We start from the raw sequence: 27,831 nt of genomic DNA on the forward strand, positions 1-27,831 counted from the left end.
ACCCAATACAATTTGCAAAAAAATGATTTAAATTGAGTTGAACTTATTTTGAAAATGAATTAAAAATCTCAACCCAAACAAATTAGTTGAAAAATGGATTGACTTGCAGAATAAATGAAAAATAAATAATAACCATTCAAATATAAGATTAGTTAGTCTATCAAAACATCTAAATACTTGAAACATCAAATACATCCACTAATTATCTTAAAAGGCAAAAACTAAAACATTAATACTTTATATCATTGATACCAATAAATTCACAATGACAAATAAATCTTAAAAGTTAATAATAAATTGAGTTAACTCAACTCAAACTGTACTTAGTTAATAACAAAATAAATTGGGCTAAGTTAAACTCATTTTAAGAGTTGAAAACCTTAACTCAATCTACCATCATTTGCCGATTCAAATAGAACAACTCAAAGGATTAAACTCATTTGATCAAAATTCACATCCAAAATAGACTTTTATCATCAAGAAAAGTTGATAATGTGTTTAGATGAGTGTTTACTAACTTGATTTTAAGCCGATACTAATCAATTCCCTCAAGGACATTGGTTAAAGAATTAAAAAAATAAATATTTTTATTAAAATGCATAAATTATGCTGTTTATAACTTTTTTATACTTTCCTATAATTTTCATAATAAATATATTTTTTTAATTTTGTAATTAATGTCCTAAAAATATTAATAATATCCTAATTTTAAATAGACTTAATTTTACAAAATTTATATTACACACAGTAAGTAATCAGTATCACTAGAGACAAAAAAAATGGAAATTATTAATTGTTCTCATGCGGCAGATATATTTCCACTTTTCTGACAAAATCAGTCATTTGCTATTGACATTTGAAGCTTAAACATGCTTAGAGCATCTCCAATGCAAGAAACTCATTTCAATTTCTTAATTATCTTTTTGTGGTCCCCATATCACTTTTTGTGGTCCCCGCAGTGTCATGTCATTAGAAACTCATGTAAAATTTTACTTCAATGCAAGAAATCGTAAGAAATCACAAAATTCAAACATTAGAGTTTCTTATATAAAAAATTATCCTTAGCAACTAAGGAACCCACTTTGTCACGTCATTATGCTCAATGCAAAAGAACTTACAAAAACTCGTTTCTTAGCCTAAAAAATCATGGAAGCACCCCACACACTGGAGATGCTCTTAGCAATTATTTGGAGCAGTTATTACTTTTTTTTAAGAGTGATAGCAGCACTATCTAATGCAATTTTTTTTATTTATTAAAGTTCATGTAATCTCAAATAGTTTCACGAGGACTCGGTAGTCAGTACCACTTGAGATTTCTTGGTGAAAAATAAAATATTCACAAAAAATAATGGAAACTTTTAATTTTTATCATGTGGCGAAGTGCTTCCATTTGAAGTATTTCATTATTTGTTAAATGAAAATATGCTTAGCTATTAGTTGAGTAGTTATTACTTTTATGAAGAGTAATAACAATATTATTTTTCTAATACACATCCTTTCTTATTAGTTAAAATTCATATAGATTTCATTAGTCTAGAAATTAAATTCATTTAACGAGACTTATATGAATTTTTCCTAATAAAAAAGAAAATGTTTTAAAAAGTATATTGCTGACATTTTTCTTACTTTCATTTAACGGAATCGCAACACATGAAACAGTAATTCACATAAATTGTTTATACCCATAACCATTCATTCAGTTACCAATTTGCAGTAAAAACATGAAACTAATATTGAAAAGCAATAAAAAAAATCAGACATGTTTCTAAGAGATACACTGGATCCAGCATGAGAACGAGGATAATGGATTTACATTCTAATAGCACGTGGCTTGTCTTACAAGTTGACCATTGACTACAATTCATTGCAAGTAGTAGTAGTCAATTAGTCACCAACCAAACTCCTGCACAGATCTCCTTTCTCTCAAGTTATTTATAGACCCCTTTCCAAATTTTAAATTGGAGAGTGAAGTGCAGCGCTATTCGGGAAGGATATGTTTTAGTGTACTCCTGAAGTGCTTGTATAAGGTTAAATGACAAGCAACTTGAATTAGCAAAAGGTTGAGAAAAGAAAAAATGACCATTAATCATTTCTGCTTTCTAAATTCTGAAAAGGGTCCTTCAGCTGCCCAGATAATGCACCCTAAGCCCGCAACCTTCAGCAGCCTAACAAAATTGAGTCAGAATTTTGGTTTAAAGAATAATACAGTGGCAAATAAGTAAACTTACGATGGTAATGCAGAAGACTCAAGAAGAATAGAACATAGAAATGTACCCCCTAGGAGAAAGTATGATGAGACATGGTGAAGTTTCCGCAAAGCCTCTCTCCGATTACTGAAAAGGGAGAAATGAAATGAAATAAAATAAGATAAAACTTTACACAAATCCTAATCAAATGATTAAGAAAAATGTTAGCAATACACTCTATACTACACTCTTCTTAATACATTCTCTACTGTTGGCTGAAATTTATCGAAAATCATTAAATTGTGTAGGTCTCGTTGCTTATTTAATGAACCTCATTCATAATTCTGTAGTTTTAATAAATTTTAAGCAATTGGAGGGAGTATCTTACAAGGAGTGTGTTGCTAGCACTCCTGAATGATTAATATGAAACAATTCTAGTGTGACTGTACCAATACAACTGGTGTTTGACATGCCGGAGAGGGGACCACTATGGCTGGGCTTCTAGTTGAGACCACATGCTGTGGACAGGACTGTAAATCAGAGAAACCATTCCTGACTGAACGACACACATCTAACCCAGTAGTGGCAGATATTTCGGATGCTCCCTTTACCCTCTTGCTCTTTGTCCTTGTTACAGTACTGACATTGATCTCACCTGCTCCAAGTCCAGATGTAACTGACTACCAAAAAAAAAAATCAAAAGATAAGATAAACAAGACAAATGATGGGATAGATTCCAATGAATTGAATCACAAAGGGTTTTTTTTAGCTCAGCCATACCACACTCATGAAGGGAAAATGCATTTGAGACACAAAAGGGTAAAATATTGCTGTGTATTTTGTTAATAGAAGTAGTAGTTTCTTGAGGCTGGTAAACTATAGATCGCCACATGGTAGTCATGACTCGTGAGTAACCAAGCCTGACTACACTTAATCATCCACCATCTTTAACACAAATCCAAATATATTACACATTAAAAACCGTCAATAAATTACCACCTGAATAGGAACAGCCCGAGCTAACTTCTTAAGGGGCTCCACAGAATAAGTCATTGCTTACCACCACTAAACATTTTGGGGCATTGGCGTGTTTAGGGGGGATAGAATATTAAGGGACATTGTAAGTCTTAAATCTTCACACAAGTCTAAATGAAGAAAACATTAAAATAAATGAGGCCAAAGGAATACAAAGTAATCATACATTAGACAGGCCTTTGATCTGAACAATGATAATTGTTATATCATCTGTTCGACCCTCATGTTCTAACCATAGTTTATAAGACTCTCCAGCAATGGCAGCACATGCATCGCGGGGATCTGAATAACTTGCTGCCTACACCACAAAAGGAATAACAGAATTCATCAAAGATAAGACATTGAATCATAGTTCTGCATCTACTCATCTTAGAAATGTTAACTAGTGGAAGGTAACTTTTACACAAATAGTTAACAATAATTTGTGAATGCATATTAAACAGGGCAGTAAACATCGAATATTTGTGTACACTAATGCAGTAATGCAACAAATCAAAGATGATCAGCAGCAAGCTGTGGAAAATTGAAGTATCCCTCACAGAACAACCTACACAGATTGTGTAAACATTTAGGACATCAAAGAATGACTAACAATTAGTACTTAATCTTGTGAACAATTTACAGATCAAGCTTACATAATTATGACACTGAGGTTATAAGATTACGCCAGTTAACTAATATGTCCTTCTCTCATAAGGATAATTAGGTATTAAATACCAATAAAACAAATTTGTTGTCATAAAATCCAACAACTGAAGCAAGACATAAAGAATAATATTGAGAAATAAGATAACTACATGTAGTTAACCAGTAGTTAGATAATAATAGCAAACTTCAATTTGAGATGTAAAACAGAATACGGCAACCAGTTAAGAACCACACAACAAATATCACAGATAGGAAAGCATAAAAGGTGAAAAGCAAATACCAGAACAGAAAAATCTTCAACGGTATTGTCAAGCAAAAAACATAACTACATGAAAAAGAACATAACGCACATCCATATTTTCAACTAAGTTGGTAATTGCAACTTGCAAGATGCAAGTCATCAACAGAAAACAGAGAATTTCTAAATTTCATAAAAAAATTAAAAGGAGCAGATAACAGGTCTTACAAGCAATACAGTAAGTAAAATTCAACCTATAAAGACATCATCAACAAATTGTATACCATACCATATCAACAACAGTTTGGCTTGATAGGAACTCAAATACACCATCACTTGCAACAACAAAGAAAAGATGGTTAGGTGTAAGCTGAACCGTTGACACCTCAGGAACAGCAATGACACCAATAGTCTCAGCCAACTTATCCCCTACACTCCTTGTAAAAGCAGCTCCAGGAAGCTTTCCATTCTGAACCCACAACCTAGGAGGATCATCACCCTGATTCTCTTCATCACCCCATGTCTGAATATCTGGATCCTTGTGCCCTTCCACCTGATCAACACTTAACACCCTCGCCCCACAAAGCTTCACTCTCTCATACTCATCTCTCCTAAATGGTGTCTGATCAGAGGACAAGTCCTCAGCAACAACGCGGTTTCCATCCTTAACAGCCAGCACGGCTCTAGAATCACCAACATTAGCAACATAAAGGGTGTTCCCAATAACCAGCACCGTAATTGCAGTGGTGCCGCTCAACGAATCATCAATCTCGTTCTTATGCAAGTCATCATTTGTGGTCAGGAATGCAGAAGTGTAGGCCTTAACAGGGTCCTCCAGCAATGCAATGTCACTTGACAAATTTTCCACCAACCTATCCTTAACAAAATTTGAACACTGGCCACCAAATTCGCCATGCCCATCATAGACACCAAAGAAATGGACACTGGGGTTGCCTTGAAACTGTGTCCTAATGCCAAAACTATCTTGGTTCTCTTTATCAGGTGAATCAGGATAGTACCCTCTCTGAGTGAGCACAGAGTATTCCAAAGTGAAGTTATGGGAAGGGACAGGAACAAATTGCAGTGAACTCTGAGTGAGAATGTGCTTCCTTTGGGCACAGTAAGGGCCAAGTTCTCTGAAGTCTCTGGAGCCACCCACTGAGGGTGAAGGGTAACGGGTACAGCACTTGCCATGGACACAACCCATGTTTGAAAAGAGAAGCTAAACAAGGCCTGGAGGAGAAAAAAACACAAAGCAAAGGTCAATGTGGCTCCTAGCTTGAGACTTTGAGAAACATGAAGAAACAAAAACAAACCCTAGTGATGTGTGAGGGGGGAAAATATGATTTTGAGGAGGGAATTGAGATGAGAGGTTGACAAAAAGAAAAGGGTATGTTAAGAACTATGGAGAAGTGAACAAAAAATGAGAATGATTTGAAGAAAACCACACAAACTCAAACCCTAGAGGGAGAGGGAAGGCTTACCCCACCAAAAAATGGAGACATTTTAGGCCTTTGATCAAAAGGGTGGCTAGGCATTGAGAACGTGTGAAGTGGGGCTGGCGAAAAGGAAAGGAAGAATTGTACTTTTCGTTTGGGAGCAGAGAGGGAGCATCGAAGGAAAATGGTGGTAGCAAGCAAGAGTCCAAAGGGAATGGGTTTGTGGTTTGTTCTCCCGAGAGAATGACAGTGACACACGCACACGCAGACACAGTCACAGGGACAGGTTTCGAGATTCTATTCTATGAGTGCATGGTTGGGTTTGTCTACCGAGAAAGCCCTTCTTCCAAGGAAACACACCCCAATAAAACCAACAACACACAATTTCACTTGTTTTTCTCACTGTGGGAGTTGTGAAGTGAATTATTACACATGTCTTTATATATAACACTCTTTAAAAAAAATATTTTTTTATAAGTTTTTTTAAAATTGTTTTTGTATTAATTATTTTGGCTGATGAAACCCGTCTTCTATTCAAATTTTACGATTCTTCCTTAATTATAATTAAAAATTCAATCAGATATGTCAATTATTAAATAATTTAATCTGCTAGGTTATGTAATAATTAAATTTTTTTAAAACTTATATATAAACAAAAATAATTAATTTTATATTAATTAATTTATATTATTTAATTTTACTAATCTAAAAAAAAATAAGATTATTTCTAAAATATTCTTTATTAAAATTTGTTATCATCAATAAAAAAATTTATTAAAAATATAAATAAAATTAAGTAAAGAATATTTTAAAAATAATAACATTAAATAAGAAAAATTAGTTAAATTTAATTATATTTAAGTCCAATGAACAAGATAATTTTTCTACTTATATCAGTCCAGAAAAAATTGACTAAAATATATATTTTACATAAATTATCAATATAACCAATATAAAACAATATATTTATTAAGATTTATAACCGATATAAAAAAAATAACTAATACAAAATATGTATTTACAAAACTTTCATCAATGAAACTAATAGAATTGATGAAAAGAACATAATAATTATAGTGTTTTAAATAATTAAAGAACTTGATTAATTTTTTTTTAATAATTGAATCCCTCAATTAAACTATAAAGGATTAATTATATAATTAATGCTTTAATTTTCATATTACCATGTTTGCAACTTGAAGAGAGAAAAAAATAGTTCAATAAAGCTCTCGAATTCCTCTATAATTTTTGGGTTCTTAATAATTGAAATGTTTTCATACTTCATGCTAAACCCTTCAAAAACGAAGTGGATCGATTAACATTGTTATGATAGTTCTTTTTTTTAAAAAAAGACAATTTTTTATTGAGGCTGATTTGGCACACAAGGGGTGTTCCAAATACAATCAGAGGTACAAAGCATAAGCAACAAGAAGTAGGGGTAACTTTCTTCTTGCCTATCTATGTTCATAGTGTTGAGATATTTATTGAGTAGGGGTAACTTTCTTCTTGCCAAAAACCCTTGTGCAAATTCAAAGCTCCCTCGATCTAAGGTCAAAGTCTTTTATTTGGATGTAGTACTAAATAAAATTAATAAAAATGTCATGTTTCATGTTCATAGGCCACATAAAGGTCTTTGCCTTGATGTGTTGTAACAATGTACGGTGCTTGCATAGAATTTGCTCCTCGCATATTCTTACATAGTTTTGCTACAATTCATTTATGGAATTTCTTATTCATCTTTTTTTGGAGAACATTGGGTGTGTCCTAGGATCTTGGACGGTTATTATTCTTATTATTATTAGCTTTCATTTTTTAATTCACCAAAAAAAGCTTTCATGTTTTCATTAGAAATGAATATGCTAGATTTTCTGGTAATGAGCAATTTGGCCCACTACAAATGTTATTGTGTAACCGAGTTTCTTTCACATATATTTTTTTAAAAAAATTCATAAACAAAAGTTTAGTAGATGAATTGAATTTTGAAAGTTCATTGGAATCAAAGTACACATGCTCAAAAAAAAGATTACATAAATATTTACAAATTACTTATCAATTATATTCTTACATCGACAACAAAAATTGAGCCTATGTCTATTTTTTTTATGGATTGAACCAACTTTTATTTGCAACACATCCCTTAATTAGTTTGCAAATAAAACTCCTGCCTTTTTATTGGCCAGATTTCTCTGGCTAACATGAGATTGGAAAGCAACACCAAAAAGAAAAAGAAAAAAGAGTGAATAACATTAGCTTAGTTAACAAGATCAAATATGAAAGTTGACGCAACACACTTGCTGGAGTCCTTAATTATTTCAACCATATTATAAAATATTGAAATCGATTCGTCCCCATTCTTAAAAAGGAAAAAAAATGATATGGTCCATCAACTAATTAGTGAATTTGAGCTCGTTGACCATCCATCAACAAGTGACGTAAAAAAAATGCAATATGAGATTTTTTTTTTGTTTGCCAACAGCCAATAGTTTTAAAATTACCTTTTATTTGCTCTAAAAACTAATTTTCTTACCAGTACAAATATATTGAAAAAATTTGACCCATTCATGACCCTTTTAATTATATATAGAAAAAAAAAAAAACCTCACCCATTCATCCACTAATCAATTCATGAGTGGTAGGTGCTTGGTCATTTCTTCCTTCATATTTTGCAATGTTACATGCAGTCTCAAATTATTGTGTAACAAAAAGAAATCTCAAATTATTGAGATATCACTGTCAAGTTTCAAATTAAACTTTCCATATCTGATGCTTCCTTTTATCATGACTACCAGATGCTTTTGTACTTGTAATATTTTTTTTTTAATAAATGGTTATCCAACACTGGTAAAAAAAATGGTTCTCCAACTCATTCATTAATGGTTTCTAATAAAAAAACTGTTTCATTTACAAATACATTATAGCTTTAAATTCATTTTCAATAACTGTAAATTAATTATTGTCTATAGATCACATACTGATGGAGATGTATCAACAAGAAGATTTGGACTTTTGATAACAATAATAGGAAGAAGAACCACTCAATCCATTTCCAATAATTTAATAATCCAATGGATTGGGAAAATAAAATGGATGGGTCATTAACCACCCATTAATAACAATAATCCAACAATCAACGCATCTACTTTCATTTATTAAAAGAGATGGATTGAATTGGATTTAAGTACGAATGTATTGATTGGATTGTAGATTATGAATTATTATATCGCCCTAATGAAAGTAATAAAAGAGTTGGAGATATTTTGAATAGTTATATATATATATATATATATATATATATATATATATATATATATATATATATATATATATATAATTTTGAATAGTTTAGAAGAACTTGTAATTCAGGTGTGTTTTTTACTGCACAATTCGGGTTTTTAAAAACAACTTATGATTTTTTTATACTTTAATTTATTTTATAGTTAAATTTATGAAGATATATATATATATATATATATATATATTATTTTTAATAAATAAGTACTTAATTAAATTATTTGCCCAGATGTCTTTATTTTTCATATAGAGTATAAATATTTAATCCCACTCAGGATTGTTTTCCTTGTAGTAATAGTAGGCAATAGGAATCATGCATATACAGTATACCAGTAGCACTACCACAGTTTCGTATTTTTCAGATAAAGGGTATACTAAAGCTCTACGAGAGGAGAATGAGTGAATTGCTGGGGATTGCTAGCAGTAGCACCTATCATTCACTACCCATTTGGGCTAAATATGGTATTTATTCCTAAAAATTTATGAAATTTTATATTTGATTCTTGATAGATTTTTTGTTTGTGTTTAATATCTGAAAATATTTTATTCATTTATTTTACTATAACGGTTAATATGTTTTTTATCACATGGTGACAAGTAAGTTAACAAAGTAAATATAATGATAGAGATCAAATACAAAATATTTTTTTTTGAAATATTAGAAGCATATTTATGTTTATTTTTTTAAAAGTAATAATTTTTTCCCATAACTGGTGTAAGTTATGATATCCTCGTTACGCTCAAACAGTTACTATAATACTACTATCTAATAGAATAAGAAACATATAGTAGTATTTTGTTAGAATGACTTTAGAAAATAGTATATAATTATGTATGAATTCAAAATTTTATAGCATGTAAAAATTCTTTATAATGTTGATAGGAAGTAGGCTGAAACCAATTGCACCTGAAATGCTATAGACTTGCCATTGAAATATTTAAATAATATGGAAGCGGCATAAATGAACGAAATTTAGGTGTAGCGCGTTTCAGACTTTGGAATGATAATGAAAAAAAGTTCAATTTGTATGTAATAACAGTGTAAAAAAAAAATCTCAGTTAATAATAAATTATTGTTAGTATTTTTTTTTATATTTATAAGACATAATTTTTAAAATTTCTTATATCTTTTTTATAAGACTTAATTTCAGTTTTTTGTGCATTAATTATTTTAAACTAAAATATATTGAATTAGTTGTTTCTCTCTTATATAGATTGAAAAACATAAATAGACTCACAATAAGAGAAATTTTGAAAAAATATTATTATTATAGATAAAATTAATGCTAATACATAAATTTATCCAGTTTTATTAATAAACATAAATTAGTCAACAATATTCCATAAACACAGGAACAAATAAAGTATATTTTAAAGGAAATTATTGTGAAAAATGACTAATTTAACATACATGACTATTTGTGTTTGAGTGACACCAAAAAATATTAAATAATAATATAAAAACTTTTTATATGATCAATGTATACACTATTTTCTAAAAGTGGCATTCTGTTATAAATATTAATTATTTATAAATTTTAATATAATAAAAAGTTAAAAATATTAGTAACAACTCTCTAATAATCTTTCCTACTCACTCTCTACTATTAATTAAAACTATTACAAATTATAAAATTATGAGTAAAACTTAATAAATAAGTGAGACCTATAAAAAACTTTTGTGTGGCATTAGGTAAATTTTTAATTAATAAAAGAGAATATGTTTTTTTAAAATGTATTTAAGAGTGTGTTGTTAACATCTTTTCAAAATATTTTATTTAAATATTCTTAATTAGAATCCTGAAAATATGATTAAAAAAATATTTTCCTTTCTAATGCCAAATGTAGGACATGGACATTATTGTATTAGGCTCGTCCATCACAATAATGGGTCAGTTCCGGTTCCCAATTTAAGAAAAAGGAGGGATACCAAAATATGAAGAAAGCCCAATTTTTTTCAAAAATAGGAAAGAAAACAAAAATGTTTTCAACTTTTCATGGTTAGCAAAAGTTTGTTAGTGCGTTTCAAAATGTGCTGGCTGTGGGGTTCGAACCCACGCGCACTTATGTGCAGAAGATCTTAAGTCTTCCCCCTTAACCTCTCGGGCAAACCAGCTCGATGTTTATGAATTTCTTATTTCTGTTAATAGATCTTTATTTCTTGTCTGATTTTTTTTCCACACCTTTGAGTCGAACAAACCTAAATGAAAAATTGTAAAAGGTCACTTAAATTTGGTAACAACTTATATTTTAGTTATCCTTTTATTTAGTGTTTGGCACACACAGTTTTTGTTGAATGTTTTGATAACTAGTTATTCCATCCGTATATGCGTTAAAGCCAGTAAATCTCGTTCTTTTGTTTTTATATGCATCAATGTCAAACAATAAAATTTTTCTAGATTTCTTTTAGCATTCTGATTATGTATTGTTAAATTCCTCAACAAAAAGTGTGAGATTCTATTAACCGACATTATGCTCACTTGATAAAGTTGTAAAACAATAAAAGCTAAGAGATAACTATATTTAGATTCATTAAGAGATGATTGCATGAGGATTGTATAATACGACAAATTAAATCATCAACAAGTTTAATTTTGATGTGTTAGTATTGTTAAAAAAAAATTAATTTATCACACAATCCTGATTTTTTTAAAAGATTATGGGGAGAATTTATTTTATTGATATGGTATTATATTGAATGAATGCGACAACTTTTTTTTTTTGACAATGAATTCACTTACATGACAAATTCACACACACACATTTTTACGTTATTAGATTTAATGAATCTAACATACTTTATGCTGAGATTATGACCCTGTTTTATGGGATTTGCATTTGTTGGGTAGCTAAATTCAGAAAGGTAGTTGGTTATTCAAGCTCTATATGCACAATCCAACTAGTCCTGAGTGAGATTCTACATCAAAGCCTCTACGTGAATGAGCTAACAATGATTCCCAATTACATGCGAAGGATTGAAATTTCTCTTCTTCGTACGTATAGAGAGTACAATCATTGTATTAATGTCCTTGCTAAGTTGGGAGCATTGGCAATGGAGTCTTTGCTTATCCTTCATGAATCGCTAGTGAATCTCAATATATGCCTTTAGGCTGGAGTGTGTGTCTTTTGGACTTAGTTTTCATTCATTTTTTTTTATCTCTTCTAAAAGAAATTTAAAAAAAAAACATTATCGCACTCGATAAGTAAGATTTAATCTACCCTAAATTAGCTCCATTTTGGAGTTGTGAAGAAAAATATTTGATTAATTGCAATATAGTTCCCACTTTCTAGCAAGACTTTAGATTTCTAATACAAGACAATTGACAAGACTGTGATGGAAAATTAATAATAAGTGATGAACAATTATGGCATGTTAATAACACATGAAAACAATAACAAGGGGAAGACTTTTCACGTATAATTTTTAGTCCTGTGATATTTTTATCTGGGAATATAATATGAAAATTTTATTCTCAAATATTATTAAAAAATATCTTAGGTTAATTATTAAAATTAATTAAGATTATTTTTTATATTTTAAAGAATAATTAAAACATGTGTTGGTTAAGTTATTTTTTTCTTAAAAATATATATTATAAATATTAAAATATCATTATTGAAAAAAAAAAATTCTCGTTCCTACACATACACACGCACGGTTTAAGATCCAAAAATTAAAAAAAAATGCTATAAGTATCTTAAACTTTTGTTGTAAAAATTAGTTCTTTATTAAAAACCAGTAGTCAACAATAAGTCTTTTTTATGTCGGTCAAGCTTCTAATTTTTCACTGAATGTCATAGCATATCACAATCACACTGCTTTATGTGTGTTTAATGAGATAGTAGTGGAGTGATAGTTAGTAAACACACATAAAGCAGTGTGATTGTGATATGCTATGACATTCAGTGATATCTCATTAAACACACATAAAGTGTGATTGTGATATGTTATGACATTTAGTGAAAAATTAAACACACATGTGTGATTGTAATGTATGATATGTGATGTGTGTGCGCGTGCAGACACATATATATAAATTTTTATTCATGATTTTTATGTCTTATGGAAATAATTTTTCCAAAATATAAATTGAACATTGAATTATGTTTTTTCTAGAATTTAAATATACCTAAGATTGATTTTATTATTACTTCATAATAAATGTGGAATATTTTTTCCGGTCCTGTATATATTTCTAGAAATAATTAAATAGTCTGTGAAACAACTCCCTAAAGATTAAAGAATGTGTACCCAAAATAAGAGGATTAAAGAATGTGTACCCAAAGAGGAGATAAAAATCATCCTTAATGTCTCAATTGTATTACGAACACCACCAAATATTGAATAAGAGAATAAATGAGAGAGATATTGTCCTCTGTCTTGGTGACTAGGATTTTTCACATAATATTATGCTACAATATAATCGTCTAATGAGATAATAATTTAATAACCACAAGACGATAACAGAAATCTCTCTCATGTGGCCTGTGGGCATCGAGTAAAACCCAATAGGAACACTTACATAATAAGTCCAAATAACCGATATCCACCAATTAACATACCACATATTTTATTTGTATAATTAATATTGGATAAGGACTGACTTGTGTGGGCTTAAATGAGGAGTACCAATCTGAAATACTGTGGCAACAAAGGGAAATGATTTACAGTGATGAGATATGGTAATTGAGACGTGATATAAATGGCTAGCTATATCCATTTCAAAATAGTATTGGGGTTTTCATAATTAATAACATTGCTACAAGGGATTCTTAGACATGAGCAAATTCCAAACCCCGTTATTTTGATTGCAAGTTATTTGTCTTAATTATAGAATATAAAAAGACTTTCTGCAATTGTCATTGAGGTTTTAAGTTTCGTAGATACATAGTTCACTGATACATTAATATCCCAACTCACTAGTTTGATTAAAGCTTGTGGTACGATGCTTAGGAAATAACAATTAGGGTGCTTATGGATACAGTCATTATAAATTTGAATTGATTCAAATCGATCATAATTTATGATTTAAATCGATCAGAATAATTTGAGTTGGATCATTTTTATATATTTAAGTCAAAATCAAATCAAATTTAAAATTGAATTGAACCGATTAAATTCAATCAAATTTTTTAGAATTATTTGGTTTGATTTTAAATAATGCTAATATTAGGATTCCAAGGGTTAAAATCACAAGTGAAATTTCATAAGATATTACTTTTAGCTACATTGTTATTTATTTCACCTTTTCCATATTTTTTTTGTCATGTTTACAATATTAATGAATCATATTTTGTTGATTTCTTTCAGTAAATCAGGTTGTAGCAAACCTTGTTGTGAGAAATTAGTTTATAGAAAATAATTGTAATTCAGGTTGTAATAATAAATCTCGTTGAAGAATATTTTATTTTAATTTGTATTAGTCTATTTTAGAATATTATGTTAATGGTATTAAATGAATCAATTTTACTACTTTCAGACATTTAATAATATTATGTTAATTGTATTGAATATTTAGATGAATCATGATATAAAATAGTAATTCTAAGAAAAAAATATAAAATTTAAATGGATAACCCGTTGGTCTGAACCGAATCAAATTGTTCATGAATAAATTGGGTTGAGTTGGATTGAGTTTCAAAAAAAAATTATGAAAATCAAATAGAATCAAACCAATTAGATTTGATTGAATTGAATTATGAATATATCATATATGACATATATTATGAATTTAGTTTTCCATTCCCCCCTCCCTATTCCTTCAGTTGAACTATAGTCCATAACCTTCAATTATATCATATGCATTGGGCTAAGAACTTCACACAATCATGACAAGCGTTTGTTCTTTCTTCCATCCGTCATTGCTGTCTAGGTTTAGTATGTAGGTCGTATATATAATATATATAATATATACCCATTTGAACTTACGATTTTCAAACACATCCAACTATAGAAAATAATTATGCATAAATCCAATTTTTTTAAGAAGCTAATAATTTTTCTTCTTGTCTCAAACTAAGTTAATCTAAATAGAGTACATCTGTTTAGCACGAATCAGACGTAAAAAACACACGAAAAGCCAACGTGGAACAGTGTCTTTTTTTTATAAAAAATATTCATGATTGAAAAATTGGAAACATATAAATAAGATATAATGAGGATAAATTCACGTGTTTTATGCGAAATTTGATTGGTAAAAATAGCGTTTTTATTAAATTTGTGCTTAAGTTTTAATTAGCTTATTTTGAGGCTAAAAATGTTCTTTTAAATTAAGAATTTTTTTTTATTATCGGAAAATTGTAACCATTGCACATAATGGGTCAACTATAAGATTATAAACAAACTCCATTGTTTGTTAATTGGGTTTCAAAGTTACTAAGTAGATATTTATTTTCCGCACTTCACCACCTACTTCTTGCACTTTCCATTCTTACTTGTGTGGATTAAATTACCTTTAATGAGTTTCAATATTCTCTTCCTCCAAATGTCTTGAACTCAAATCTCTAACACCTCCCTTGACCTTTAGAAGCCCTTGTACCCCCACGAGACCCCCTTCTGGTAACCCCCCTCTCCTATGTGATGATGTTGCTTTCCTCTCCTACGATTCAGAGTCACTTCCCTCTCCCATGGTTTGCCACTCTTTCCTTCTCCCACATGACGTTGTCACTGCTTTCCTCTCCCATGCAACATTGTTGCTTCCCTTGATCACGAAGAAGGTAATATGGTTGTGGTCTACTGTGGTGTGAGTGCTTGGTTTTGTTGAGGGTTCTGGGTATTTCGGAACATATATTTGGGATTTTCAAGTCTATTATGGAATACCCATTTCATAATACACTTGTAAATTCAGAAATGTACTATGGAACACCTATTTTGTAATTCAATTAAGAACTTTTGAGTTTTTGGCTTCTAAAATAGGTATTACGTAACATGTTATGAATTTTCAAGTGTATTACAGAATGAGTATTTCATAATAAACTTGTAAATCTTGAAACATGTTCTTGAATACCCATACAAGAATTTTGGTTTTTCTAACTTTTGAAATAGGTATTATGAAACAGATTCCAAATTTACAACTATATTATAAAATGGGTATTTCATAATAGACTTATAAATCTTGAAACATGTTCCAGAATGAATATTCCAGAATAATGTTTTGGATGAGTATTTCAGAATACTCATTTCAGATTGCAAGTGTATTACCGAATAACCATTCTAGAATAACATTTGGGGAAGGAAGTGTTGAGACTCATTAAGGAAAATTTTATCTACATAATAAAAATGAGAAGTGTAGGAAAACTGAGTGAAGTGCAGAAAGTAAATGCCTATTAAGGAAACAGATGGGCTTTATTTGGGTCCACGATTCCATGCTAATGGATCAAAGAGACATCACTTATCTCCTATATATTTTCGTCCTGAGAAAAAAAGTCTAATCTCTACACGAATATGGTTGTTCATTTGCAATCAATATATGAGAACTATATACTCAGCTGTTTAGCCTGTGGAATTTATCCATTTTTTTTTGGTGAAGGAAATTGATCCATATATTGAATCTAATTGAAAAAAAAAACCCAAAAAGAACAAGTAATTCCTATTTCCCATTTTTCTTTATCCATATGCTATTTTTTTATGACCCAAACCTCGTTTCAATGAATTTTGTGTAGATTTGTTATGTTTGAGGAATATTTATAATTATGTAATTTGGATTAATGCTGTCGGGTGGGAACGTGGGGTGATATTTAAGTGAAATTTATAAGGTCGATCAATTATTTATTTATTATTATTATTATTTTATCAGAAAATTAAATATTTTATGTAAATAAGTGGTACCAGTGATACCAAAATCTCAGTACAGCCAATACATACCCGCTTTTGGATGAGGTGGATATGATCTAGACCGCTTGATAAGCCCTACCCGGGTGGCTTCCGCATCACCCCAGTTGCTCCATTCTGAATAGCTATAAGCTAGCCCACCCTCATCTTGATGAGTGCTTCACATGAATTATTTATCTCATAAATACTAAATAACCATACCATCACAAAGATCCAAGTGATACCCTACTAATGACACTACGTTAAAAAACAAGTATTTAAACATGTCATGCAATATTTCAAATAAGTATTTGATAATGAAGTGGATCAACAAGTACAGTTTTAATTTCAAAGTCCAACTTTCTAATGGACCGAATTAGCTAGACCAATATAACGTTACAGTGGAAAGTTAAGTTCCACCGTACCTTTATCTTGACTTCACTCAAAATCAACGTGTATATAAGGACCCGAACTGTCACCCTAAAGTCACTGAATTGTATTTACGTCTTTTGTCGTTTAATTTGTATTATGTCAAATGAGTATACTAATTATGAACCTTTTTCGGAATAAGATCTCATAGTTTACAAAAAAGGCAGCCAAGAATTTGGAACAAATTATTATTGCTTCTCTACTTTTCTCTTACTTTTGTCATCTACTATTTGCCTTCTACAAGGCGTGTCACCCAAATTCCATTATGGCCACGTGCACTTTAAGTTTCTTAATGCCCATAAAATGCCACCACTACACTACCATGTTTTGTTAATTAGTTATATACACCTGCGCAATGCATGTGCATATATAAGTGCTACGTCCTCAAATTACACTCAGAATAATATAATGTTCTTACAAGGTTGAGATTCCAGGAACGGTTTAACAAATAAAACAATACTATCCCTAATACCAAAAAAAATAAAATTATATATCCATCCAAATGAATGAAAGATGGTAACATACAAATTCAGATAGCCATCTTATTTTTTCTTCGTTGAGGTTTAATTCCTTATCAGACGTACATGGATATTTTTTTCTTTCTTTTTGGATTTACAAAATATAACGAGACAAAAGCCCATGCAAAAGAAAATGTGGCATTCCAAGTTCCAACTCATCTTTATTCCATGTAAGTATAACCCTGTTAATGATTCATGCATCTACAGCGATCCTTGAAAACACAGTGCCAGAAACCAAAGGGTAAATGAGAAATATATTGGCTGAAAATAAAAAGTATCAAAAAGTGTAATTTTTGTTCTTTAAATTTATCTATGAACAAAATCATGAGGTATGTGGCTCATTTAACTGTAGGAGAGCACGGTGTGTAGACACTCGTGAGAAGCTAAGCAAAGCATAATTAAAATACAAAGAGATTGATCGATCACAAAACACAGAAGAGAGAAAGGAAGTTCAATATATAACCTAAAAAAAAAAAACAAGAGCACTTTTACACCCACTAACACGTTTTCAAAATTCTTAGGCGTGACAAGCCTAAGTGGGGTGCATTATGATGAACCTCCCAGACCCAGTAGTATCCCAACCTCCACCACTTACTATTCCAAAACCAATCCTCTCTATTACTACTTCAATTCTTAGTTCTTTCTTCCCCCCCCCCCCCCCCCCCCCCCCACTAAAACAAATATATTCACCACCATAATAAACCAACCAATACCAATCACATCCTGCCACGTCACCACCCCTAAATTTTTTTCACCTAAACCCTACCTCATCCAATTCCTACCTCCTACTGTGCACTTTTCCGGCGAAGCGGCGTAAATGTTTGAAACACAACACTCCCAGAATCCGGGAACTGGTCCATCGCGCAGCTTCTCAACTTCAGTCCCATGGGCTCCACCGCACCCGCTACCTCTCTCCACACCTCGCTCCCCAACGACGACGTCGTAGAAACCGACATCGTCCCCGGTCGGAATATCTGAACCACCTTCCTCAACACGTGGATTATGTCCACGTCATCGGACATGGACCCCACGCATTCAAAACTCGCATAGCTGTAACCGTCTTCCGGCGTCACGTGAATGGTGGAGTACCACTCCCCATCCATGCCGTTCATGGAGTACCCGCACGGGTCGAACGCAAAATCGCACACGAGCGCGTGCGAGTTAATCTCGCCGATTCCGGTGAGCTCCGTCATTTCCTTCCCCGCGGAGTCACCGGTTTTTCCGTCGCCGGGGCGGCGGAAAAACTTCCGGGCGAGGACGGGGTCGAGGTCGGTCATGCAGATTTCCATGGTGTAAGCGTGGTTTTGGCTGTAAGGCGCGTGAGAGTGATGAGGAATATTCGTGGCGGTGAACACGTGCCACGAGTGTGAGGAGGATTTTGAGGGCATAATGGAGGCTTTTCTGAAGCACAGGTCTGAAGGGAGGGTTGTTTCCAAGTAGGTAACTTCGTGTTCGAAGCTGGTATGGGGGAAGGGTTGTGACAAGGGGAAGATGAAGCTTCCGCGGGTGTAGCGGCACAAAGAGAGGGTGAGGCCGAGGTGGGTCTGCGCGTAGAAGATCAAGGGAGTAATGGATTTGAGAAGCTGCGTTGTCCCACACGTTTTGATGATAATCTTTGTTGGGTACACAAAGAGGCTTGATTCTGATAACACATAAGCGTCCAAGTAGGAGTTTCCAACGGCTGAAACCACAGTGCATTGGACTGCTTGTAGGGTTTGTTGTATGCAGTCGAAGGAGAGTTTTCTGAGGCCCAGTTGGAGGATGGTTGGGTCATCACCGAAGAAATGGAGCTCCAGCCGCTTCTCGAAGCCTTCGAAACCTGAGAATGCGAATGCCATTGGAGATCAAGAATGAATAACGAAGAGTGATGGTGGTGTTTGTGGTAATGGTGAGAGAAATGTGAGGGAAAGGATATTGAGGGTGATTTGGATTTATAGGTGTGTGTGAGGTGGAGTGAGAGTAGTGAGTGAGTGAGTGAGTGAGTGTTTAGAAATTAGAAGGGTGGTGTGAGCATGAGCATGCGGGTGATGGAACCAAGAATCATGATAGTAGGCATAATGAAGTGAAATAGGATGATGATATGCAACAATTTTGTTATGTTTTTTTTAGTTCATCAATCTTCTCATAGCTTCCTTCACAGACACCAACAGAATTAATATGCCCACGCTCATCAATTCTTTCTTGCTTTGTCATTCCCTATTCTATGCCTCCACTCTTCCCCCACCTTAATGACTCTTTCTGCCTTATTAATCTGCATTATTGTAACTTCGAATAGAAAAATTATATTTGGATACCTGATAGGAAGAGAAAAAAAAGTAATTAATAACATGATGCGACAAAAAAAAAAGATTGAGAAAAATGAATAATGTTAATGGAGTGTTGATATTGTTTAGTCGTCTAAATATCATACTCCTTCCAATAACATATAGGAATATTTGTTTAGGAATTTAGAAAAGAAAAATGTTTGATGCACCCATAATGGTATTCTACACCTAGTGAAAGAGGGAGAAAAAAAAAGTATAGTAAAATTTATGATGGGAAAGAAAGAGATAGTGAAAAATAAGAAATATTAATAAGATATTTAAAATTAAGAAATGTTAATGTATCACTATTCACTACTCTTTAAAAAATCTGAGAATAGTTTTGAGATGTTTAAGGGAAAAACGTGGTTTAATATTTCAAATATATTTTCTACATTTCTGCCTGCCTTCTAATTCTACTTAGCTTCTTATAATATATAGGAAAAATTATCTAAAGACATCTAGGTGTTAATTGATACGTAGAGAGAACAAGAGAGAAACATATGCAAAGGTGAAATAAGATAATAAGAAAAGAGAAAAAAAAACTATTAATGAAGTATTTGATATATCAACGATGCTATTTAGCACAAATTAATACATATATGCTCGCACAAATCATACGAAGCACAACAATATCTTTGGTGCTAATTTTTTAATAACAAATATTGGTTAAAATAATTAGAAAATATAAAAGAAAATTTAACCGAAATCATCTTTTGTGTGTTTGTAATGAAAACTAATTGGTAACTTTTAGTATTTGGCTTGATATATAAGATTCATTTTGTTTTTCATAGATGTCTTTCTTAAGAGGTAATCTAAATTTAAGATAGATCGGACATTAAATGTGGATATTTTATTCAAATGAGATTTGAATCTTTAATTCGTAATAATGTGAGAGAGTAGTCTCTTTAGCTAGACTCAACTCTATTAGTTAATTGATATATAAGATTATATATATATATATATATATCATTGTTTATGTATATAAGAATATTATGTGTTTTTCGTATTTTTTTCCCTTAAGAAATTTGGAAAAGTGAAAGTCGATTTGAGAGGTTTAAGGGGGAATATCGTTGTTTAATATTTGATTTATTTCAAATATTATATTTTACAATGTGGGCTCTCTAGTATGTAGCGTTAGTTCCATGCCTTGCTACTATATTTAGTATTTAGTTTAAAGTAAAATCAATTAAATTTGAAGTTTGAACGATATGTGGGGCTAATTTGACTAGAATGATTGGTTGAACTGATGATGAGAAGTATCAGAAATAATTATGTTGAAACCATATCATATACTTCTTTTCACAATCACAAAGAAACTGGAGATTTAGTAATGTTTCAAGAGACCTTGTTCATTCAAAGGAATTTGATTCCGTGAGTCAAAATTCAGCATCGGCATTCAACTTAACTATTTGAATGATAATTCTATTAAAATAGAGACATAATCATCAACCGGAGCTAGATGCTGTATTGTTGTTCTGAAAAACAACAATTATGATTTATGAGCTCTGTAGGGATAATTAATAGACCGTTTAAATTAGAGCTCCAGTTAAAAATAGGGTAAACAGAGCATTTTGTAACCAAAAAGTAAAAAGACCCAATCACTTGGGACTCTGTTTGATATGAGCATACTCTGATATAGATAATGGCCTCTGCATAATGGAAAAGTGAAGACACCTCAGTTGATGGAGACATCTTTGTCTATTGCTAGGAGAGCAGGTGTTAATTAACCAAAATCTTGACGTGCTCAAAATATGATCCATATTTGGTGTTAGAATAATAATTATTATTATTTGCAGAAGGAAAAATATGAAGGAACAAAATAGAAAAAACCAAAAGAAATCAGGCGTGTCAGGTAAATAATGAGAATATCCTTGAATTGGGGAGGCCCGTACGTGAAATGAAAAGCACCAACATCATTTTTATTCTTCATGCAGTTTCATGTAGCTAGGTGGCATTATCATTATTTTTTTTTCTTCTAATTTAACAATTTAATTTCTGTATTTATCAAAGCATGCATGCACACTTGTTAACCATGTCAGCATCAAATTTAAAAACGATTACCTTTATCCTCCAAGTGATTAGTTTTTAAAAAGCTTGGTTTATAAAAACAACTAAATAACGTTCATCATTATGTTACCATGAAAGTTGAACATTTTCACGTTGAAATTCCTTTAAAATATTTTGGAGACTAATGGAATAATACCATCAACGCTTATAATTCTAACCTGTATATACTACTCAACAACTGCTTATAAATGACATTCAGTTTGCAATTTTGTTTCTAATCAAAGCCAAGGTAAAATATAATGACTCTCTTCTAACTTGGGGACATAAAGTTGATTTGGATCAAAATGTTTAACTAGCTAGTCTCATATAGAAGTAACAGTAATTTTGAAGTAAAAGGAAGTAATTAGTGCTTCATGGTCTTTTAGAAGAAGTTTTGGTAGCCTGTCTCTGCCGACATGTAAAACTAACTTCTCCATCATATAGGTGGTCTCCTTGACTTTCAATTTACGAGTATTGTGGACATTATGTCAATAATAATTCAGCATAACCAACAATACAGAAGCTTCTCCTTAGTATAAAGACGGGTAGAATGTATTAATTATTCTAAATGAAAAGAAAAAGTACACAAAATCTAGCATACACTATACTATTACCACTACAACAGAACGGTATAAGGGGACTGAATAAACTAAATTTGAGTAGAGAAAGGTTGGGGGGAAGGCAATGATGAAAATTTGTGAGTTAGAATCAAAATTTTGCAGTTTTAAGGGGTTGAAATGATGTAGAATGTATGCCGTCATCAATAAATCTTATGGTTGTGGCTGGCAGCCACCATAATGACCACAATATCCACCTCTTTGTGATGCACGCGCACTACCAAACTCAACACTATCTCACAAGCCCACACTTAAGTTCTCTCACACGCAAGGCAAACCAACCAAACCACACGCGCAGACACACACATTCACAAACATTGGTTCTTGCCAATACAATCTCACTCCCTTTCCGTATCCAATATCATACACACAACATAAAAAAATGGTCAAGCTCTTTGTTGAATTAAATCTTGTTTAAAAAGTCTCAAACTCATCCAAATCCCCCACCTTTTTCACATCGAAAGTTTCAAGCAAAATCTCATCCCATCCTAGAATTAGTTGTAGGCAAGGACTTGGGTAATTTGAAGAGACATAGAAAAAGATTTTTTTTTTCTTCAAAAAAGAGTAAAAAGTTTGGAGTTGAAACTTGAAACCGTCTTCTTAATCTTAAAGTTTGGTCCCACTAAAAGTAGTCACCTTTCTAAACCCCATATACAAGCCTAAACGCCACATACACATCCTCTTTAACTTTCTTCTCCACCCTCCACCTCATTCCTTAGCCCAAATAACCATAATAATGCAAACCCCAAACCCATGATTGGTCCCACTATGTGCCCCCTAGACAACCACCGTGGATGACCCCACAAGGCTACACACATCATCTAAACATGTGTCCCAAAACTTAAAGGCACAACAAGGGTCCATCTTTGTTTGAAGTGTTGATGAGATTTGAGGGACATGGTGTCCCCACTGAGCCCTTAACTGCAAGACAATGGCATAAGTTGGCAAGGAACAAGCGGGCTTTAGCCGCCATACTTGCTTGCATGCGCAAATTTCAGCATACAATGAAGCGAATTGGCACACAAGCACAAATAAGTGTTGTGTTTGCAAATTCATTTTACAAGAGTCTAGTCTATACTAATGAGCATCACTGTACCATGCGCACAAAATTTGGCAAATTGCTTCAACACGACCCCACCAGGTTGCAACTCAAAATTTGGAAAGGCTTCCTTTATAATATTCATACTAATTTAGTGCATGCCCTCAAGAGTAGTCCAAGAAGCCATGAAAAGTGGTTGGATGCTTCATTTGATCATTTTTTTTTGTTTCTTTTTTCAATAAAACAAAATCTTTTGTATCTCAGGCTTTTATTGGCTAGCTATATAGTAGCTAATGGTTACAGCTTAATATTGGCGTGGGTCTGATTCGTTTTATTATACTTTTCTTTTGACATTTTCATCTTCCTCTACAAACTAAACATGATGTACCGTGCAAGATAAACAGGAATTTAATCCTGTGTACTCAATATTACGTATTATTGAATGAAACAAACAAACTAACATAAGAATAACATTCTATTAATTTTTTAGTAGTACCCCACCTCAGGTGTTAATTGATTGTGAGACTAAGATATAGCAGTTCTGATCAAAGTAGAATCTTGACGATTGTGTGAACATGCTTAAGAAAATTTTAGGATAAGTGCATGATTAGTAATAATTTTAATTTTGGAATAATTATCTTTTTAATAAGATTTTTTTTTCATATTGGTACAATATAAAAAAGTTTTGATATTAAACTAAATTAATTCAAATAACTAATTAAATAGATAAATAAATAGTTTAATTGATCATTTGGTTCTTATATCTGCGTTAACTTTTTGTTTTAGTCTCTACACTTAAAATTTTTAATTTTAAGTTTTATACAAGCAGTTTTCCCATGTATTACTTCTTATGTCTTCATTTTGTTATGATTTTAATTACACTGCCAAGAGCAAACAATAAAATATAGTTTTTAAATATAAAGATTAAACAATTAATTAAATCTATATCTACTAAAGATGATTCTTGTGAAGGATATATGGTTCCCACAAGAATCATTCCTCGTAGGTGTGCTGATATTTTTTGAAACAAACAAGACATGTTCTGAGCTTTTAAGTGGCCAATCTCTTGAAAATAGAAAGTCCCCCACAATTGAAATAAAATATGGGGAGAGAGGCCAATCCAAAAATGATTTTAATTGATTTCCTTGAAATGTTTAATGTGAGACCTGGAGCACTGAGCAAAATCTATCTATCTCCAAAAGGTGGAGATACTCCTCCCATACACGCCACATCATTTTGAAAACAAATGCATGTCTATTTTAATTTCTTGCAAAATTCGAATCTCTCGCATGCATCATTCTGCTGCGTGACCTTCTTTCTCTTGTCTGTCAGCTGTCTTATTCGTTTACTTTCCCGTACAATGCAAGTTTTCTGTACAGGGAAATCCTACCCAATCATGCCCTCTTTCGACTCACCGCACAACCATAGTACCATCTTCACTCAAATTCATGTCCTATCTTCCCAACTATACTACTCTACTATTAATTATTAATGCTATATTGAAAATCTTTATAAGAATTCATTAATTACACTTTCTAATAAAATACATTGTTTTTATTTTATTTTTTATTTTTTTTGAACTTTTTCTCTTAATATAAACCATAGGCTGTGTTTGAATTACAAGACAAAATTAATAGTACTATGAGTTCGATGTCTCTCCCGTATTTGAAACATCCAGTGGAGAGAAGAAAGACACAATACCTGTAAAATTTATTCAAGAGTAAACATGACTAATTCAGCCTTTTAAAAAAACTTCATCCAATTTAGTATATAATAAAATAAAATAAATAGTCCTCCAAGCTTACAAGCATGAGACTTAATCATTTTTCTTACATTTTTAGCAAATGATTAATCCTTAAAAAGTTTATTTGTACTGACTTAGTCTTTGATAAAATCATTAGTAATTCAAAAGGATCTAATAAGAGATTGAAAGACAACACTTTTGTAGCTTCTAGTAAATGGAGAGGATATTTATTCAATTACTATAGAGTATAGACAATAAATTTTTTTCTAAAATATTTAACATTGCTGCAATTTAAGATTTGAACTCGAAATTAGAGGTTAATTTAAAAAAATTCTACGTTAAGAAAGATTTACCATACTAATTATGATTGCATTTTTTGTTTGGGTGAAAAAAAGTTTATAAAAGTTAGAATTTATCTTTTTCAAATTCAAATATACCACAATTTTTTCGGCTAGAATCAAATTTAAAACTTATGTGTCATACTACAAAGTAATTAAATTTAGCTTCGACTAGTTTGACTTTTCTATTTTGTCAAAAGACTCTTATCTATTAGTTATGGATTGGGATAGAAGTAAATTACGATCTTAAATACAGAGTAAATGTAACTAATTCGTATTTTTAAAAATTAAAATCACTCGATGATTTGCTCTTAAATGCATCAAATATTCTTTCAGAATTATAGATGTTGGACACTTTAGTTTTTCCACTCACTTAATAAGTTAACATTTTTAAGGACTAATTTGAATTACTAATGATTTTATCAAAGACTAAGTTCGTACAAATTTACTTTTTAAGGATTACTCATTTGCTAAAAATATAGGGAAAATGATTGCGTCTTATTAGATACTAAATTGGATGAAGTAATTTTTTTAAAGGTTGAATTGGTCGTGTTTACTCTTGAATAAATTTTACCTGTTTAACAAAACAAAGAAGAAGAAAAACCAGTAATGTTTGATATTTGAAGTTTGCACTCTGAAAAAGAGAATATGGTAGCACTCAAGTGGATGACATGCAAGATACCAAGACTGCATCTCATTGACGTAACTTTGGGGTGTTTAAAGACTTGAGAAGATCTCTTGTCCTCTAACTAGAAACTGTGACGTCTGAATCTGATTATCATTCTGCAAGCATGTATTGTTGGAATCATTGTGATTTGCATTTTTTGTCTTTCAAATATCTCCTCGCCATTGCTCTATGATTTTATCTATTGCCCAGATTTTGCCATTGCTCTAATCGGCCGCTAAATTGATCGATTGCGGCAATTGTACAAAAGTGTTTTTTCATGACATTTGCACTTTAGCTTATCAACTCTTTTAACGAGTATTTTTTTTGTAATTGATAATACTTAATGCTATCGATACTCTCAAGAAAATATTAAAAAATATATTGCAAAATATTTTCATATATGACTTCATACAATTTTCATAAAATACTTAATGCAAAATAATCATACACACTATTGACATTTTAGGGTTTCATATTTTAAATTTATTATAATTCCATTATTTACTAATGGGTCAAATGATTTTCATTTATTAAGTCTATATTAATTTTTTGTAGATACTCTAATAGATTTATCAAATTAAATTATTTATATTGAGTTCATAAAAAATATAAATAACTAATATAAATATTATAATATAATATAATATGTAGTGCACATTAATTAATTAAGAATTATAAAATTTGTAAGATAGAAATTAGCTATAGTGTCTTAAGAACTATTTGTAGTATTTTTTTAGTCAAAAATAGACTTTCACTTCAGATAATGGCGATCAACTTTTAATGTCCTGAGTTTTATTGCGTTATTGAGGTAAATTTCAATTTTAATTAAAAAGCGATACTTAAAATACTACAAATAGGTTTGGTCTTATATCACCTTCCCCAATCATGACAGAATCTCACCAAGTTGGAGACAATAATAGCCATTCTTCATTCAAATCTAGTTATTTTGCTTCCCCGAACAAAGGTCTTGAGCATTAACTCTAGATCTTAATTGATTAAATATAACCCTAAATCTAATTAATTAAGCTTATCATTTACTGTTCAACCAGCTTATGAATACCCAACTACTATTACTAACACTAGTGGAATCTGAACAAGTGCTGACATAAACATGGTGTCATTCCAACAGTTGAATTGCACTTGTTGCCTAGCACATCACGGTTCACCCTAATTTGAATGTTTTTTTGCTCCACGCTCTAGGGAGAGTGGGAAGGAAAGGAAGGTGAGAGATAGTGTCGTTATATATATAATTTTTTCTTCTTCTTTAATTGCTATAATTAATCTGAATGAATAAAGTGGTAAGCATTATTATACTGTTTTAATTTTATAAAAAAAGGAAACAAGACATGGAATTAAGCAATCCTAGAACCTAACTGCAAAAACAAAATAAAACTATTTGAGTAATGAAAGGGCCATATATTTTTCAAAGCTTCAACTCTCAAGATTCAAATCGGAAATATATCTGAATGGCTGCTCTACTCAA

At 31.4% G+C, this 27,831-nt stretch overlaps 2 protein-coding genes and 1 non-coding gene across 13 annotated transcripts; all 3 read right to left on the bottom strand.

The window, feature by feature from the left end:
- Positions 1-1,785: 1,785 nt before the first annotated feature.
- On the bottom strand, positions 1,786-5,882 carry LOC100777670 (probable protein phosphatase 2C 35). Of its 11 annotated transcripts, none has more exons than XM_006597492.4 (6): positions 5,592-5,843; positions 4,397-5,340; positions 3,388-3,519; positions 2,575-2,866; positions 2,275-2,333; positions 1,786-2,165 (listed from the first exon to the last, which is right to left on the bottom strand). In XM_006597492.4, the coding sequence occupies exons 2-4, from the start codon at positions 5,312-5,314 to the stop codon at positions 2,621-2,623; spliced, it is 1,296 nt and encodes a 431-aa protein (XP_006597555.1). In that variant the 5' UTR covers positions 5,315-5,340; positions 5,592-5,843; the 3' UTR covers positions 1,786-2,165; positions 2,275-2,333; positions 2,575-2,620. The 11 variants fall into 11 exon arrangements, with proteins under 11 accessions (XP_006597555.1, XP_040865907.1, XP_014623626.1 ...); XM_041009973.1 differs by having other exon boundaries at positions 1,786-2,155; positions 2,229-2,333; positions 2,636-2,866; positions 5,592-5,841; XM_014768140.3 differs by having other exon boundaries at positions 1,786-2,155; positions 2,229-2,333; positions 2,636-2,866; positions 4,397-5,882.
- A 4,988-nt stretch (positions 5,883-10,870) lies between these two features.
- TRNAL-UAA (transfer RNA leucine (anticodon UAA)) lies at positions 10,871-10,953 on the bottom strand. The gene has a single exon. It is a non-coding gene; the product is annotated as a tRNA-Leu (tRNA).
- A 7,311-nt stretch (positions 10,954-18,264) lies between these two features.
- Positions 18,265-19,584, bottom strand: LOC100778203 (S-adenosylmethionine decarboxylase proenzyme 4). The gene has a single exon (XM_003547180.4). It carries the CDS (start codon positions 19,430-19,432, stop codon positions 18,380-18,382), a length of 1,053 nt encoding a protein of 350 aa, XP_003547228.1. The 5' UTR covers positions 19,433-19,584; the 3' UTR covers positions 18,265-18,379.
- Positions 19,585-27,831: the final 8,247 nt, after the last annotated feature.

This window comes from Glycine max, chromosome 15 (genome assembly GCF_000004515.6).
Source record: "Glycine max cultivar Williams 82 chromosome 15, Glycine_max_v4.0, whole genome shotgun sequence".
In the NCBI taxonomy this organism is placed as follows: Eukaryota; Viridiplantae; Streptophyta; class Magnoliopsida; order Fabales; family Fabaceae; genus Glycine; species Glycine max.